The 17,928-nt window shown below is 40.1% G+C and overlaps 1 protein-coding gene across 3 annotated transcripts; it reads left to right on the top strand.

Moving 5' to 3' along the window:
* Positions 1-743: 743 nt before the first annotated feature.
* Positions 744-17,879, top strand: p2rx1 (purinergic receptor P2X, ligand-gated ion channel, 1). Of its 3 annotated transcripts, none has more exons than XM_022205991.2 (14): positions 744-1,513; positions 5,342-5,486; positions 7,954-8,025; positions 8,381-8,438; positions 9,661-9,748; positions 9,918-9,998; positions 11,712-11,853; positions 11,998-12,143; positions 16,153-16,243; positions 16,332-16,397; positions 16,474-16,569; positions 16,939-17,028; positions 17,179-17,223; positions 17,315-17,879. In XM_022205991.2, exons 1-14 carry the CDS (start codon positions 1,377-1,379, stop codon positions 17,318-17,320), a joined length of 1,263 nt encoding a protein of 420 aa, XP_022061683.1. In that variant the 5' UTR covers positions 744-1,376; the 3' UTR covers positions 17,321-17,879. The 3 variants fall into 3 exon arrangements, with proteins under 3 accessions (XP_022061683.1, XP_022061682.1, XP_022061685.1); XM_022205990.2 differs by having other exon boundaries at positions 750-1,513; positions 8,381-8,450; XM_022205993.2 differs by lacking the exon at positions 16,939-17,028 and having other exon boundaries at positions 761-1,513; positions 8,381-8,450.
* Positions 17,880-17,928: the final 49 nt, after the last annotated feature.

The raw sequence follows: 17,928 nt of genomic DNA, 5'->3' as shown, positions 1-17,928 counted from the left end.
CCAATATATCTGACTAAGAACCTACAATAATATATACTCTAACAGATTATCTGACTACTCTAAAAATTCAATCCAACTAAACTGTATATGATATTCTACAAAATTAAAATATTATATTTGAGTGGTAATCAAATTATTTGAATTCAGTTGGTCCAAATATTTTTACACATTCACCTGTTTAAATACATTCATGATTTCACACATTCATCTACAATACTTTTGACCCTAATTTGTTTATCTATTTGTGCCTCTCAACTCTTATTATATTGTTCCAATCAGAGCATTTAGGTTTTTTATTTAGATTGTCATATGGTCTTTTTGGCAATCCTAAAACCCTTACAATCCTGCCAAATCCTTGCAATCCCACCAAATTACAGGCATGACAATTTTAGAGTGAACATATATGCAGATGTCTCATTGAATAGGCTTTAACTAGATCTAGATTTCAGACTGATAAGTTTTAATCATAATTCCAAAATGCGATGTTCCATTTATTAATCTCTAGTGATCAGAAAGCACTGAGAGCACCATGTGAGCATAGCATAGTTCTGATGGGAAGCCTTAAATATAAAAGTCCCAATATTCACCTTATTTATACTGAAAAAAGCAGTTCATTTTTCTAACTGAGTGTCTGCCACTTCACAGATTAAAATGCAAAGTATCTCACAGTATATGAAAGGAGAGAGAGAGTGGATTGTTGAAAGTGTTGTCTGCATTCCCCCACACAAACTGATGATAAAACATAAGCAGGCTTAACGTCTGACATATGATGGCATGAGTGTAGGCAAACAGGCTAAACTGTGGAATAGAAACAGTGTGTTTGTGCTGAGCTTGTGTTGCTTTCTATCTCTGCTCAGCATGCAGGAAGAGAGTGTCAGTGGAGATGATAAGGTTTGATTGCACAACGAGAGGAGGAGGTCCGGTGCTTGTCTGACAGCGGTTGAGCTATTCAAACTTGAATTCCAACAAATGTGTTTCTGCTAATTTAGTGTGCTTGCAAGATACAATGAAAGGCCAGGAGATGCAGGAATGAGGAAAATGGGAAGATGCACAAATGTGAAGAGAGAGAGACCTTGTGCAGAGAGAGAGAGAGAGAGACGGACAGAGAGAGAGAGAGAGAGAGAGAGAGAGAGAGAGAGAGAGAGAGAGAGAGAGAGAGAGAGGGAGCAGTGAGGGAGGGAGGAAGTCCTGCACTTCAGGACTTCACATGAAGTGTGTCAGACATTACTTATGAGAAAAGGAAGAGGACCCACGCCACTAGTGAGGAAAGAAGTAAAGGCGGCCGAGAGGGGAACAAGGGGATTCTTGAGTGTTTTTATATGCAAGTGGGGTGACCAGAGAGACCCTCCAGTTTGTGGGTCAGCTGCAGAGAGAACATGAAGAACCAAATCACCAATGCTATCTCTGACTTCTTCTTTGAGTACGAGACCCCACGCCAGGTGCTGGTGAGGAACAGGAGGGTGGGAGTGGTGTGTCGGCTGATCCAGCTGGGGGTCCTGGCTTACATCATTGGGTAAGACCCACTCTTTCTTTAAAAAATGCTCAGAGTCAGGTATGAGCGTCTGCACTGCATTGTTTTGCATGTTTCAGCCTGTTTGACCTCCAAGAGTGACCCTGCAAATTTTTTTTTCTGGTTTGGGATGTGTTTTAATTTTGCACTGAACAACAAGGATGAAACTGCTAGAACAAAACAAAAGGAAGATTAGTTCATCAGGATCCCACCATGGTCACACAGACATACTGTAATTTGCCAGGTCCTGTTGACACAGCAAACAGACTCTGGAAATGAACTGATAGCAGAAGGGACGAGTGCATCAGGTCAACCATGTTTGCCCAAGTTGAGACAACAAACGGCATACTTGTTAGCTTACGGAATCACTCACCATCTGCAGACACTTGCTTTGACATGCTGGAGATTTCTGTGGAAAAGAAAGGAGAGTCAGGGTTTTTTCATCATCTCACTTCACTTGAACAGCATAGCATGTAGGTTTACATTTGTGCTATGCTGGAATTCGTCATCAGTGGGTGTGTGTGTAGCTGTGTGAGTGGGATTTTCTTCCTGCCCCTCTGAGCAGCACAACCTGAGGAGCTGCATGTGATGAACATGCTGAGGCATATGCTAGCATAGATAACAATCAACTGAAACCCAGTCCCCTGCCAAACAGCACAGAGACGTGCTACTTTCTGCTGGTGTTCATGATGGTGACCAGAAATGGAAGTGAGAGGGACACATTGGGAAGATCTACCTTTTTATTAAGGAAAAGTGAATTGATTGGGATTTTTCAGGAGATGCTGATGTTGGGGCTTTAACCTTATCAGTCTCTACAATTAGAAAAAGTTCATGATGATCTTAAAGTTCTGATCTTGAAAAAGTGGGAAGGTTGTTTTAGTTTCTGCCATGTACTGATAAAACTAAAAACAAAAACTAAAAACAATTCAGTGTCTTTCATAGATTTGGTATCAAGGCTGCTCCTGCGTGAAGGATCTCTGCTCTGCCTCCTTCTCCTTCTATCTGTCACCTGCCTTTTGCAGCCATCAGGCCACATTAAGGCCAGGCGCTGATGCGCAAGAGAGGAGATGTGATTGTGAAGCTGTCCAGATTCTTCTCTTCAGAACTGAAGCAGCAGGCAGACAGGTCAGAGCAGAAGCCAGCTTGTCTCTCTCTGATGCTCAGCAGTGATCCACTGAATCGGTTGTTTTGTCAGGAATGTTCATTTTCATGCTTGTTTTTAACTTAGATTGGCCGCACAACATGTAATTTTAGTCAGCAAGAATAAGAAAAGGTTTCTTTGGGCTACTGTTTAATGTTTAGCTTTAAAATGAGGCATCCTCAGGCTGCCACTCCCCAATGCTTTAAATAAACCTCTCACTAATAAATCCCACATGAAAGGTTCTGGAAATATCTGTGAGTGAAAGCATCAATCAAAATAGTCCAAAAACAAGGACTAATTTAATAGAGAACAGCAGCTTCAGCTTCAGTTAATTAAAAGAACAGTAATGACTGTTCTTTTAATTAACTCATTCTTTGTCACTTTGAAGTTAATAATACTGCCGATCCACTGCCTTTTTAGCTTAACTTGAAGGTTGATTGTTTCCTTTTTATTTTAATTTGTCACAAAATGAAGACTAATCTCAGCACCACAGTGGTGGAAGAAAAAGCCTTGTGCACATCAAGAAGCCTCCTCCCTGCCTCACTGTTCTCCTTCTGTCGCAGCAGATACAGATCTCACTTAGACTGCTGTTTTGGAAGATCTTTCCATTATTTCCACGCTCATCAGTTTCTTTATTCCATTAATGCGCTCTATTTTTTCTTCGTTTCCACATCAATGTAAGCTCGAACTTACATAATTTGATTTGCCTCGCCAATAGAAAATGCGGCTTTTGTGCACACCTTATTTCACTCTGCAGTTTGAAAGATGTGTCATTGGTCTGTTGCTGTGAGGGGCTTCCATTGTCCACAAACAAATGAACATGTGCTGCAACGCATGCTCTCCTGTAGGCGTCCTGGCAGGCAGTAATTGCTTTTCACATCCTATATAAAATAACTCTGCATGTTCGACAGTGTGTGTGTGTGTGTGTGTGTGTGTGTGTGTGTGTGTGTGTGTGTGTGTGTGTGTGTGTGTGTGTGTGTGTGTGTGTGTGTGTGTGTGTGTGTGTGTGTGTGTACATACAATATCTTGTCAGTGCACACCAGCTGTTGGTCATACCTCCTGGCAACACACACACACACAACACAATAAGAAGCTTCACTGTGCAGAAATCAAAAAGTGCTGCACCCCAAGTATGAAGCTTTTTTGCCATATGGGAATCCTTTTATGTGACAAAGGGTTCAGTCTTCACTTTGTCAACTTATAATAACTGCATTTTTCATCAGGACAAACCTGGAATGTTTGTCCAGTTGGTGTATTTAGTAAAAGAGAAGTTCTGCTCTGGATTTCAGAGCTCTTTAAACTATCATGCATTGTGGAACAAGCACTGAAATTCTTCACAAAATACCCAGTTAAAATATACAATCACAGGGCCACACCCTGCGACAGACTGGCGACCTGTCCAGGGTGTCCCCTGCCTTTGCCCGAGTCGGCTGAGATAGGCTCCAGCCACCGAAAATCCTGAATGAAATAAGCAGTCAGGACCAGCCCTGATCATTTCCACACTGAAACTGCAGTGTACTGATGACAGTCTCTTCAGATCTCCAGGGTTTGATACATAACCTAAGGAATCATCGGTTACATCTAATGCATTTTAAGTGAGAAAAGAATTCTCTTCCTCAAAGAGGGCCTTTAACGCTATCATGCCTTTTTTTATTGAGGTTATAGTGGATGGTGACGCACCTGTGACTGCAAATGACTTCTTAATATTTTGCTCACACCATTGAAATGTATGAAAGTGCATAAAATGTGCCATTGCAAATAATATATTATTGTCTATGACATCATTTGACGTAAAAGCATTGATTTGGAAATTGCTGAAACTGTACTCTACATTTGCTCAGTGTGTTGTACTTCTGAAATCCATGTATGAAGTTTGCAGTGAAAACATCACTTTTGTGGAACTGCTAACAGCTCATAGTCATCTGAAATGAGACAGAAACAAGCCAGAAAGACTGGGAACCACTGGTTTGACCTTCAGTGATGGATTGTATGCTATAACTAACTATATTTTGTACTCTTTTTATTTTTTATTTTTACAGTAAAATCTTAATCTAAACCCTAACTGAGGACTGCAGCTGTCAAACAATTGTAGTACAGTTACACGTTTCATTTTTCCCTCTGAGATTATGTGGAGTGTAAAGTAGCATAAAAGCATATACTACAAAAGTAACTTACTTGTGTGAATGAGCTTCGACAACTGATTTTCGCAAAACCCTTCTGACAGACATGCAATCTGGCATTTTAATATGACATTCAGATTCTTCAAAAACACTGTCTGTGCTATCAGCAGGGAAACTTTCATTATGATTCCCAGGCAGCAATCAGCACTCTCCCTCCACTGATCACAACTGTGATAAAGCATATGATTTACTGTCTACTTGAGCTGCTTTTACTTTCTTAACATTTTTCTGCAACCCTCTTATGATTCTTCCTGGCATATTCTGAAGCCGGTAAATGTCAGCACTTTGAGATTCAGTATGTCATATGTGCCCAAATGGTGGTGAAAAAGGACAAGCAGAACCATCATGACATTGCCCGACCACATGTGTCCCTGTTAGGATTGCTGCTGGATGTGTAGAGTGTCATGGCAGCACCACCCATATGCATGCCCTTGCCTGTGGGATTAAATGTTTCAGTGGGAGTCCGTGGTGCTGACAGAACTGACAGGCTGCTTTCTATGTCTTGCACAGGTGGGTGTTTATCTATGAGAAAGGTTACCAGTCCACAGACACAGCAGTCAGCTCCGTCTTCACCAAAATGAAAGGTGTGGGCTACACCAATGTCAATGGAAGCGAGAGGGTCTGGGATGTGGCCGACTACGTCTTCCCCCCTCAGGTCAGACACTGGTTAGATGAATGTTGTCTGAATTTGTGTATCTGAATATGTGCTCCTAATGGGCCAATAATTACTTTTGTATATCCTCCTGAGACCCAGGGGGAAAAAAAAGTTTTGTCATTTCGATTTTTTTTTTTTACATAAATGAAGTGTTGGGGTGGTAAAGAACATATTGCAAAGATTTTTTTTTAGAAACTTCACAATGACAACATACATTTTGCTTTGCACTAACCAAAAGGATGTGTGGCAATGGGTGTGGTCAATCACAAAAAGGCATGTAACTCCCTAATGGCTTCATGAAATACACACCACAAAACTTTGGTGCAAGGTTGGTCATAGGCTAATGAAGAACTGATCAAATGTCCACATCCACTAGTCAAAGAGGAGTACTAGGCTTGGCCATTCACAATAACACAACTAATTCCCAAACGGCTTTATCAGATGCTTCATCAGATGCCAACAATGAGGTGTCTTCATCGATGACATCTGATGAGGCAATTAGATTTTTTTTTTCTCTCACCCTCTCCTGTCTCACCCAGTGGGCTGTCATCTTCTGAAAGGTTTAGGTCTGAATCTCCATAATGATTCTCTGAAGAATTACCTCTGCCTCTGTCAAACACCTGTTTACTAACGATAAAAGTGAAGTAAACAGAAGTCCAAAGTCCTGACGTGCACTACAGTGTACGTCCATAAATCAGTTGCTTCTCCTTTGAAAATAACTAATCAAATCTCTGAAAATGCACTCAAATCATTCTTTAGAATTTTATTTACTATAAGCAGTCAAAATATAGCATCAAAAATACAATTAAAAATATGAATATCTTCCTTGCTTGTCTTCCTTTCGTAAGATGTGCTCAATGGGCTGACTGCCTTTTTGAAAAGACCCCCAAAGGGAGTTGGCAAGACACACCCCCACACATGTGATGTCATTTTAAAGCTAAGTTTGTCCCCTTTAAGGAACATCGGGACTTAAAAGTGTGGCATATATAGTATTGGAGAAATGAACAGGAAATGAATGTGCACTACAGTGCACAAAAATAAATTGCCGGGTCTCAGGAGGATATGATACAAGTCAGTGGCCACTGAATTATACGGTGAATCTGGGTCAGAGTCAGGTGTCAAAAAGTCAGCATCTACAGCAAATGAATCCAACTGTCAGAGTGAATAAATGCCAGGATGAGTCAGGCAGAAATGTCAAAACTCTTTGCTCCCTGAAGAAAAATAGTCACTGGTCAGATCATGACAAAGTTTATACATCATTAAAAACATATGTGCGTCATGATTTAATGCTTTATCCAATCAGTGACAACACTACAAGGAAGTACAGACATACTGACGGTTACTGAGGGTTTATGAAGTTGACCTTGAGAGCAATCTGGTTTTGTCAACTTAGAGGTGTCTATGTACTTTTCAAAAGTCATTGCGTGCCAGAGTTAAGCAAACATCCAACTAATAGGGACACTTGGCTCAAATACATTTCATTGTTTACCTAAAATGTTGTGGAGTGCTGTTATCTGTGGGAAAGAAATAAAGAAGACACAATGATGTTTGTCCTATTTGCTTTGAGGTGTAGGTGTGTCCCTGTTTTGATTCAGAGGAGGGTTAGCACATGGTTCAGTGTCATAAACCCCACCAATGACATGAAAGGGTTACTTTTCTTTATTGTACGCTTTGATCAAGTAAGGCATCAGTTTATTCTGGAATCCACCTCTTTGTGAGATTATTCCCTGCATTCATCATGTTAATGCACATAAAGAGAGATTTCAAACAGGTCTTATCTAACGTCACAATGAACCTGATGTTCAGCACTTTGTTGTGTAGAATCTTTTTCTCATCATGATATCACAAATAATGGTGTTTTATGTCAACAAAATTCCCTTGGGATCAAACACAGAAGTTTATAAAATTATACAAATAGTTATAAACAAAATCAAGAAGGATAGATAGAAATAAATGGCAGTAACTGTTTCTGAGTTTAACTAATTAGTACAAAGCTGCACACAGCAGTTTTTTTAGGGCCACTCAGAAGTATCTACCCTGGAGCAGGCACTCTGTCGTTCCCCAAAAATAACCCCAAAATGAGGTTTTAGAGGAGTGGCTCTTGCAAGAAAACACGCTCAAAGGTTTGGGCTATGTAGTTCCTATATCAAAGAACAGCTGAGCCTTCTTCTCCATTTGCAAAAAGCTAAGAAGCCTTTTAAGAAATGTTGAGCTGTGTCCTTCAGCTGGAAACTGACCAAGAATGAAACAACACAGGAATGTCTGGAAAGTAAAAAACTCTATTTAAAGCTGTTTGTGATATTAGCAGGCTCACCAGTGGCTGTAGCTGAGTACTGTTTGGCAGTCAGCCTACAGTTCAGCTCAGCAGCGGCATAACAGCTACTGCATCATTTATTATGTGATTTTATAGAACAAATACATGACAAAAAATGACTAACGCATTCCTTCTTCGAATCTAAAACTTCAGGGAGATTCCTCTTTTGTAGTGATGACCAACTACATCATAACTGAGGGCCAGAAGATGGGAAAGTGTCCAGAGGTATGTCAAAGATTCTTTTTGTTTCTCTTTCCTTCATTTTTTTTTTCTGTTTTCTCCATCTCCATCTCCCTCTGACTTACACATTGCCATAAATAGTCAAACAAAATGGAAATTGTGTCTCATTCCAAGACTGTTTGTGTAATTGGGTAGTTGTGCAGCTGTTGCAAAGCAGAAAAAGTTAATTTAAGCTTAATGGTTTCAATGTGACACAAACAGGAGTATGTGTAGGTCGATGAATGTCACAGTACTTACGAAACTGAAATTTTGTCATGTTGTTTTCCTGTTTAGAAATACTGATTTCTTCATATTACACAGTCTTGCTCACACACTAAACATAGTCTCTTGTTTACAACAGCTCAAAGGCAAGCAGAACTGCAACTCAGACGCCGACTGTGAAGGAGGGAGTTTCAAACGTACGGGACATGGTAAATGATGACGGCCTGACAGTGGGTGACCTCGGCTGTCCTCACTGAGTGACCGTCTGTGCCAAAAACTCAGATTGGTCCAGATCTTCAGTTTCATATTATCTCGCTTTGGTTTGCCAAATGCAAATGCTTTCTGTGATGTCCCGAGGGAGGTAGAAGATCACGTCAGTTTATGTATTTGCAAAATGGGCTGTGGCTCTCAAGACATGTTATAATTTAGACTCACGCAGTAGAATCTAAAATGCACCAGATCTGACTCACCACTGCCAGTGTAAACATTTAGACAAACCTTATGGATCCCTCTCGTCTAGAGCTGTGTAAAAAAAATTGATTCAAAACAACAATCTAAGTCTTAGCAACCAAACATTTGGCCAGTGTGTTTGTACCATGGTTATTAGTCACTGAAGCAAGCAAGGAAAAACCTCCCCTTAAGCAAGCAGTCACATGTATGTATACATAAGCACAGCCACAGATGTTGCTATAACTCTCATGCATGTGAACAGACACAGTCACCGAGACATCCAAAACAAATAACCTTCACGACACAAGCTTTTTTATAGGTCCAAAATTATACAAAGTTAATGGTGAGTTCAAAGAGCAGTTATATAAATGTATTGTCCTCCATCTCTCCGAGGGTTAAACCCTGAACCTTTCAAGTCCTCTGTGTCCCACATCCCCTTCAATAAGTCCAGTGTTAGTCAGATCTCTACATCTGCCTGTCTCATACCAGTTCAATTCACCTTGAGGTGCCAGTGTCCACTCAGAGCCGGCGTTCTGTTTCTGCGATAGTAGATGAGCAAACATGTGGGTGCATCCCTGCAGTTAAACATGCTGGTGGGCTCCAGTAAGAGGTCAGAGACTAAAGTCGAGTGACCAAATGCCTGCTGGAACTGTCTGTGAACTCATCCGGCACTCGATGAGAGTGGCTGATAGCAGCAGTGCTAATCACATGCAGAGAAATGATATGTAAAGATCAGGGTGAGATAAAGGAAACGGCTATTACAGATTTTGCTTTGCTTCACTTTTATATCTTGCTTACTGCTGTTGATGCTAATTTGAGATAAGATGAGAAGTGGAGGCATAAAAATTGCATCAGTGTTAAAGCTCTCTGTTCTGTTCTTTGCTGCTGCTGCTACAAATACATGCTATACTTTTACTTCAATTTGAAATTGTGTCTCAAAAGACAAACTCTGTCTGTTTCTGTTTCAAGGACAAATGACTGGAGTCTGTGTGAAAAACACTACGACCTGTGAGGTGTTGGCTTGGTGTCCAGTTGAGGACGATCACAACATTCCAGAGTATGTGGCCAGTGAATTAATCATACTGCAGTGTGATGCCAACTGTTGATGACTAAATTTTGTAATGATTCTGTGATGTTTTTCGGATCATAAAATAGTCTGTTCATGACAAATATCACACAGCAACATATAGCCACAACATTTGATTCTGTTCTCTCTTGTGTTCCAGTCCTCCTCTGCTGATGTCTGCAGAGAACTACACACTGTTCATCAAAAACTCTGTAACTTTCCCCTTATTTGGCGTCACAAGGTGATGGACCTCATTCACGTTACATTAAATTTAGCCCTGCAGATGCTAAGAATGTAAAATAAATCAATAAAATCCAGCAAAAGCAATACAAATAAGGCATATATAGATACGTCTCTATTGAATGCCTACATGTGTACATGCACACCTAAAAATTATGCTAGAAGACGCTTTTAAACGGACACTCCATCAATTTTCTTTTGTGATTTAATTTTCCCTGATAGTGTCACTATGGGGAGGTTTGAGATTTTCAATATTTGACTAAAAATGTATATTTTCTTGATGACTGTGAGGGCAATAAGTAGGAAAGAAGAGGGCTGTGGTAATCTGGTTGAAGATTTTACTGACGTGCATTGTAGGATCCTGGTTCTTGGGAGTTGGATCTGAATTAAAAGTCTGGACATCTTGGTTCCTGCTGCAATTGTTACATTTTTAAAAGTTGTGTTTTACAAGTTGCCTTTTTAATTAAACTATGATACTAAATCATTGCATTCCCTTTAAAGGAGAATTCCGGATTATTTCAACCTGGCATTTGCTATTAATCTGTTTCCATGGTAACTCGTCTCTATTGTAGAGACTCAGGGAAACAGCATTTAGCATAAGCTTCCTGCAGCTTTCCAAAGATGAATTCTTTTAAATATTTGCTTTCAGTCTGACCAAAGGCAGACACAAAAATTTCTCAGCTGGAACAGACATTTTTTTTTTTAGCTGTACTGATATTATCTGTTTCACCGGCTGTACAGAAAGCCGGCTGTTCTTGATCTTTCCTTCCGAGTTGGTCTTGAGGTAAGAGGTACAAAACATATCAAATCAACAATGTTTATCAAAGCTGTTTGTGATTTTCTAAGTCTGCCATAAACACATCCCACTCTGAGCTGCGAGCACAGGATCACTAGTTTCTCGATGTACGCTGTCTTCAGGATGTCCTGCTGTTTTTCTGCCTTCATCGCCACAGTCAAAGTCTGCCTCACACACAGAAATAAACCACCATCGGCAAACGAATATGGTGGTTTTTAAGTCAACCGGCAAGTGCTCCCAGATGGAGATCACTAATGCAGTTAGCAAAATGTTGGTTGTTCTAGGTAGCTAATTTCTGTGTTTTCTTTCAGACTAAAAACTAAAAAAAAAAAAAAATTAAAATGATTCTTTCAAAAATGGTCCTTTTTTAAATTAAAAAAGCCACAGGAACATCATGCTAAGTTTCTCAAATGAATAGCGTCCACAGGCTGGTTTGTTTGACCCTTCATTTCCTCCAGCTTTCCTGAACAGAGGTAAAGAGTTCAAAGTCTGAACAACTCATGGAGTCAAGAAAGCTGCATTAATAGGTAATATGCCAGGTTGAAATAAACTGGAATTCTCTTTTAGCTGTTGCCATACCAGTGGTTAAAACCTGTGTTACTTGTAAAAACAAGCAAGCAAAATGTCACTACATTCATTACATTCTCTTTAAATACAAAAGAATTAGCATGCATTCACACAAAAACTTGCAGTCTCCTTAAAAAAATACTTTTTAAACACACCTCAGTCATGCAAAAGATGAGGATGAAGGATGAAGGATCAACACTTATAGGAGACTGACCTGCAGAGAAGTAGTTCTGAGATCACTATTTTTTTTAATTCATAAAAATCAGTAGTCAGTGGTGAGTTGCATGCAAATCAACAAGGGTACTATATGTTACTATGTGATCCTGGACTGTGTTTACGATGTATTTTCAGGAGTAACCTGGTGGAGGGGATAGATGCTGACTACATCAGCAGTTGCCTTCACGATCCAAAAAAGGCTCCACTGTGTCCCATATTCAGACTGGGAGACATAGTTAAACTGTCTGGCTTCAGCTTTGAAACAATAGCCCGAGTGGTAAGTCGGCACCACTAAGTCCTTACTGTGAGTGGAAATGATTCACTGGTGAAGTCACAGATCCTGTTTAATCCCACCTGCCCATGTTTCATGTTGCCTTCAGAGGTTTTGTTTCTTATGTGGCATGTGCTTGTGTGCTGACAGGGAGGGGCCATAGGGATTGTAGTTGACTGGACATGTAATCTGGATGTGGATGTGAAACACTGTAAACCTCAGTACAACTTTCATGGTCTCTATGGAAACCCTGCTGAGACGGACAAAGCCAGAGCGTCGGTGGGCTACAACTTCAGGTGTGTGTAAACATTTTGCACTAAAGGTGTCACACTGCAGTAATACATGTCCAGCTCTGTATGCCTGGCTCTTGCTACGGTGTTTAACCTTTCTGACCTTTCTGATAGCAACCTGCCGCTGGTTGCTATCTCTCTTTTTTTTTTTAAATGGACAAAATTAGATCATTTTACTGAAAAAAGGGAGTTCTCAGCAGTTCTTCAGTTGTTCGTCTGTGACATGGTGTCCCTTCAGAGAACTAAGTCTGAGCTTAAGCGTGCATTATTTCCTTAAAAATGCATGTCTCATTTAAGAACAAACCCAAAATTGTTTGAGTTGAAAAGATTTCACAGAAAACAAACAATTCAAAGCACCTCTGCAAAATCATGAAGCTATGAGTCACTTTGCTGCAACCAACAGTGGCATAACAAATATTCAGGAACCGCAGACTGTGTTCACACAGAGCAGAGAGAAGACAAGAGAACATACAAAATAAAAATGTAAGTAGTACGTAAAATAGTCATAAAATGTTTTACCTAAAGACTGGAAATGGAGGGAAAGAGTTAATCTTGTTCTGTTAACACTGCAAAGAAGTGAAAAAGTGTTGTTTTTATGGTTCATTTTTTTATGCAGTAAAGCAAATGCACAGCTTTAGCTTTCCAACAAAGCTAGTTACTTGTCTAAGCAATGAAGAACTGGTGAAAAACAGAATTTTGAATTTATATTGAACTTAGTCATCGCTTCTACCTGCAAACAGCTCTTCTTTCATTTTTACAGTCATTACTGTTGCTTGAATTACTTATTAATGCTTCACTGCATAGATATGTTAAAATCAATGCAATTTAATAGTGCACAAGAGCAAGCAGATCCAGAGCTTTATAATCATGTTTGTTGCGTATTTTTACATTTGGAAGGAATAACATTATAAAGACAGATTAAATTTCTGCAAACTATTATCATTTGCACACACAGTTATGAAAAAATATCTCTGCTGAAGGCATTTTAGAATATAAGACATTTAACATGTATGAAATATGTACAAACAATAATTTCATTCAACAGATAAAAAAATCTGAAAGTAATATAGTATTAAATGAGGAGTACAACTTAGACCTTTCTGAAAGGGAAAAAGACAAAGACACAGCACAAATGGCCAAGATATGTTTTCAAGTAAAAGGAGTGAAATTACACTGAAAATGGCCCAGGGCTTATATGATTCATTTGTTATGCCCAATATATTGCTGGGATGTATATGTCCAGAGCAATTTAGCTGAGAAGCAGGCATGTGAACGTGGACACAAAGTGTGTCTGTTGGGTTCTCAGGATTAATTAATGAGCTTTAGAGGAACTTGTAGATGGATTTACCTTTAGACATTCAGTGGGTACGGAAAGTATTCAGACCCCTTGAAAATTTTCACTCTGTGTCATTGCAGCCATTTGCCAAAATAAAAAAAGTTCATTTTATTTCTCATTAATGTACACTCAGCACCCCATCTTGACAGAAAAAACAGAAATGTAGAAATTTTTGTAAATGTATTAAAAAAGAAAAACTGAAATATCACATGGTCAGAAGTATTCAGACCCTTTGCAGCGACATTCATATTTAACTCACATGCTGTCCATTTCTTCTGATCCTCCTCGAGATGGTTCTGCTTCTTTATTGGAGTCCAGCTGTGTTTAATTAAACTGATTGGACTTGATTAGGAAAGGCACACACCTGTCTATATAAGACCTTACAGCTCACAGTGCATGTCAGAGCAAATGAGAATCATGAGGTGGAAGGAACTGCCCAAGAAGCTCAGAGACAGAATTGTGGCAAGGCACAGATCTGGACAAGGTTACAAAAGAATTTCTGCAGCACTCAAGGTTCCTCAGAGCACAGTGGCCTCCATAATCCTCAAATGGAAGAAGTTTGGGACGACCACAACTCTTCCTTAGACCTGACCGTCCAGCCAAACTGAGCAATGGTGGGAGAAGAGCCTTGATGAGAGAGGTAAAGAAGAACCCAAAGATCACTGTGGCTGAGCTCCAGAGATGCAGTCGGGTGATAGGAGAAAGTTCCACAAAGTCAACTATCACTGCAGCCCTCCACCAGTCAAGGCTTTATGGCAGAGTGGCCCGACGGAAGCCTCTCCTCAGTGCAAGACACATGAAAGCCTGCATAGAGTTTGCCAAAAAACACATGAAGGACTCCCAGACTATGAGAAATAAGATTCTCTGGTCTGATGAGACCAAGATTAAACTTTTTGGTGTTAATTCTAAGCGTTATGTGTGGAGAAAAGCAGGCACTGCTCATCACCTGCTCAATACAATCCCTACAGTGAAACATGGTGGTGGAGCATCATGTTGTGGGGGTGTTTTTCAGCTGCAGGGACAGGACGACTAGTTGCAATTGAAGGAAGGATGAATGCAGCCAAGTACAGAGATATCCTGGAGGAAAACCTCTTCCAGAGCGCTCAGGACCTCAGACTGGGCCGAAGGTTCACCTTTCAACAGGACAATGACCCTAAGCACACAGCTAAAATAACAAAGGAGTGGCTTCAGAACAACTCTGTGACCGTTCTTGACTGGCCCAGCCAGAGCCCTGACCTAAACCCAATTGAGCATCTCTGGAGAGACCTCAAAATGGCTGTCCACCAACGTTCACCATCCAACCTGACAGAACTAGAGAGGATCTGCAAGGAAGAATGGCAGAGGATCCCCAAATCCAGGTGTGAAAAACTTGTCATTCCCAAGAAGACTCATGGCTGTACTAGCTGAAAAGGGTGCTTCTACTCAATACTGAGCACAGGGTCTGAATACTTCTGACCATGTGATATTTCAGATTTTCTTTTTTAATAAATATGTCACGGTCTCGTATCTGACATAATTTCATTAAATAATTTCCTATTTCTAATAAACAAAAACAGAACCTCATTTTCAGTCTGCATTCACTGTCTGATGAACATGAACAAAACACTGCTGATGGGTATTTCTGTTTTCATGTTGATATACTGTCACTAAATCCTGTGTTTACTGCTACTGCTGACTTTATTTTCCACGGGCTGGACTTTACTCGCTGTTTACTCCTGATATTGGTCGGCCTCAGGCCTGTTGAGCTTGCAGAGCACAGACTGCCTGGAGTTATGATGTTTGCTTGCTCTCAGTAAAACAGCTCCATGTGGCGCTCTGAGATTTGTCTCAAACTGCTATTTCATGTTGTTGACTGTGATTCAGACTGCTCTCTGAGTGCACTCACAGCCATAGCTTTTATTTAAGAATCACTAATTGGCTTTTGGGGTTTTGATTATTCAATAATTGTATGGTAGCTGCCATAGTATGTTTTTAGTAACAATGAATGAGAACAGTTTTATTATCTAGTGAGGTAATACTAGACAAAGGAGTGAAACTTTTCATTTATTTCATGGTAACCTTCTGAATTGAGTAAAAGCACTATTTTTACATTAGTTAATTTAGTCAGATACTTTGACAAATACAAACTGGTGACACATTAAAGGAAAACCAAAATTTAATGTTTTGGTAAGGTGCTGTCAAAACAGCTTCAGTGCTTCTTAGCAATAAGTCTACTATACACAGAACTCTACTGGAGGAATAAACACAGTTCTTCCAAAAGAAACTCCCTTATTTGGTTATGAACAAAACACTGCTTGATGGGCATTTATGCTTTCATGAAAAAACATGAAAGAAGCTGACAACTTTTATTTTCAAAAATCACAATAGCATTACTCAAAGATGCAACAATACAGATGCGTGCTGTTGCCTGAAAATTTACTAGAATGCAACTAATGAAGTACTTGGTGCTAGAATGTCCTGGTGGGCGACACATAACCTTCCCACTTAATGTGTCCCTTCAGTGTTCAAACCTACTGATATATATGATAACTTAGAACCACTTCGTATAGATTTACTGTGAACCTTCCCTCCGTGGGCCAAACCACACCAGTAAAATACCACCGACAGAATAACAGAGCCACTGGATCCCCTCACTGTCTTCCTTTAACCTGTCTAATGCCTTTAAATTTCTGCTTGTAGATACGCAAAGCATTATATGGAGGACAAAATTCAGAAAAGAACCCTTATGAAGGTGTTTGGCATCAGGTTCGATATCATCGTACAGTCGCTGGTATGTAACACATCTGATTAATTTCATTTTTATGGATTTCTTACTTGAGAAATAATCAAAAGGAATTTTGCATCACTGTCCTTCATAGGCACGAAAATTTGATATCATCCCAACATTGACAGCGATAGGCTCTGGAGTGGGAATCTTTGGAGTGGTATGTTATCTTCAGAGTTACATAATTACAGTCTATGAAATATTCACATAAAAAGTAATATGATTTTCCTCTCCAGGCAACTGTTGTATGTGACTTGGTGCTGCTCTATTTGCTACCAAAAAGAGAATTTTACAAGAACATGAAATTCAAATACACAGACACACAAACACAGGTAAGCTCCTTTTGTTTATAAACGATAAATAATACTTGTTTAGTTTGTGCACAAGATGGCAGCAGAGAGGCACATAACAGTCCAGACAGACACAACAGGCTCCACAAAGTATTTAAAGGTCTCATTTTTCCTCTGAACACCTTTTAGGTGTATTACTGTCGAATGCCACATACAGTCCAGCTAGAAACGCCACCAGCACACAGTAACCGTCAGATTATTGCTGTGTTTATTCCCATAGCATTCGTGAGAATTGCAGAGGCCTCTGCAGCTAGTGCAGCTAGTTATCTGATAAAGGATGATATCTGCGCCTATCCCACGCAGACAGCTTCCCTCTTTAACTGAACCAGGCAGGACGTTTTGTATTTACAGCAGGACAGCGAGTCGCTCGGTTTAGACACAAGCGTCTATTACACCCTTGAAGCAAATGCAAGACAAGCCCAAGGCACTGACCAGTCCAACGTGAGTGCATGATGGTGTGGACAGTATAGCAGATACTCTTTATTAAAAAAAAAAAAAAGTTTTCTATCATGTCATGAGGAGAGTTGTTTTGCATATTACCTTAAAGGCCTAACTGGCTCCTGTCCTGTGGCTCTGACTTCCATCCCACAGGATCCTGATTCAGAGGCAGGTAGCACAGAGACTGAGGCATCTAAAGTAAGGGATTCATCTTTTTTTGTAGAACACTGAAGCCTCGGGGCTTTGATTTGCTGTGATGCCTGACGTGTTATCTTTCTGTTCTGTGCAGAAGTGACCTGGGAGCAAACGAGCCATGCTGCTGTTGAAGGCGTGCTGCACTGGAACACCGCCATAGACCCTCTCTCTCTCACTCACACACACACACACACACACACACACACACACACAACTTAAATGGACTCCTGAGACAGAAAAGAATATAAAGACATTGCATCTCGTGTTTCTTTCTGATCTCCAGCAGCATCTTCTGCCAACAACATCCTCCCACTCTTAAAGCCATCCTGAGTGACTGTGACTCTTGCTGCTGTGTAGAGCCACAGATACCCTAGCTAAGCTGTATGTGTACTTTTCTGGGTGTAGCTTGGTTTGCTTTTGTTCTTACTTTGGGTGTAACCTCCGGCTCTTTAACCGTCTCCGTATCAGGTGAAAGTAGAATTTCTGGCACTTAAGTGCTGCTGTATACACAGATTGTCCACTATCTCTGTCACTGTCTTTGTCAAAGCAAGATATACACACAGAACCTGTGGATGGATGTGTTACTGTCAGAGTGATTCATCGCTTGTGTGCACCTTGTGATCAACAGTGGAACTCAGTAAAAAAAAATTGTACAGCTACATTTGTGGTTTTCAGTTTTATCAAGCAGAAAAAGAAAAAAATTAAACA

Source organism: Acanthochromis polyacanthus, chromosome 17 (assembly GCF_021347895.1).
Source record: "Acanthochromis polyacanthus isolate Apoly-LR-REF ecotype Palm Island chromosome 17, KAUST_Apoly_ChrSc, whole genome shotgun sequence".
In the NCBI taxonomy this organism is placed as follows: Eukaryota; Metazoa; Chordata; class Actinopteri; family Pomacentridae; genus Acanthochromis; species Acanthochromis polyacanthus.
The sequence above is the reverse complement of the archived record's forward strand: the minus strand, read 5'-3'. Positions and strand labels throughout refer to the sequence as shown.

What these genes read in the sequence shown, in the direction of transcription:
- p2rx1 (XM_022205990.2), top strand. Translation starts at nt 1,377, where the DNA reads ATGAAGAACCAAATCACCAATGCTATCTCTGACTTCTTCTTTGAGTAC. An exon ending in GTCCTGGCTTACATCATTGG is followed by an intron (nt 1,514 to 5,341) that starts GTAAGACCCACT and finishes TGTCTTGCACAG; the next exon opens with GTGGGTGTTTATCTATGAGA. An exon ending in ACACAGACACACAAACACAG is followed by an intron (nt 16,570 to 16,938) that starts GTAAGCTCCTTT and finishes TTGTATTTACAG; the next exon opens with CAGGACAGCGAGTCGCTCGG.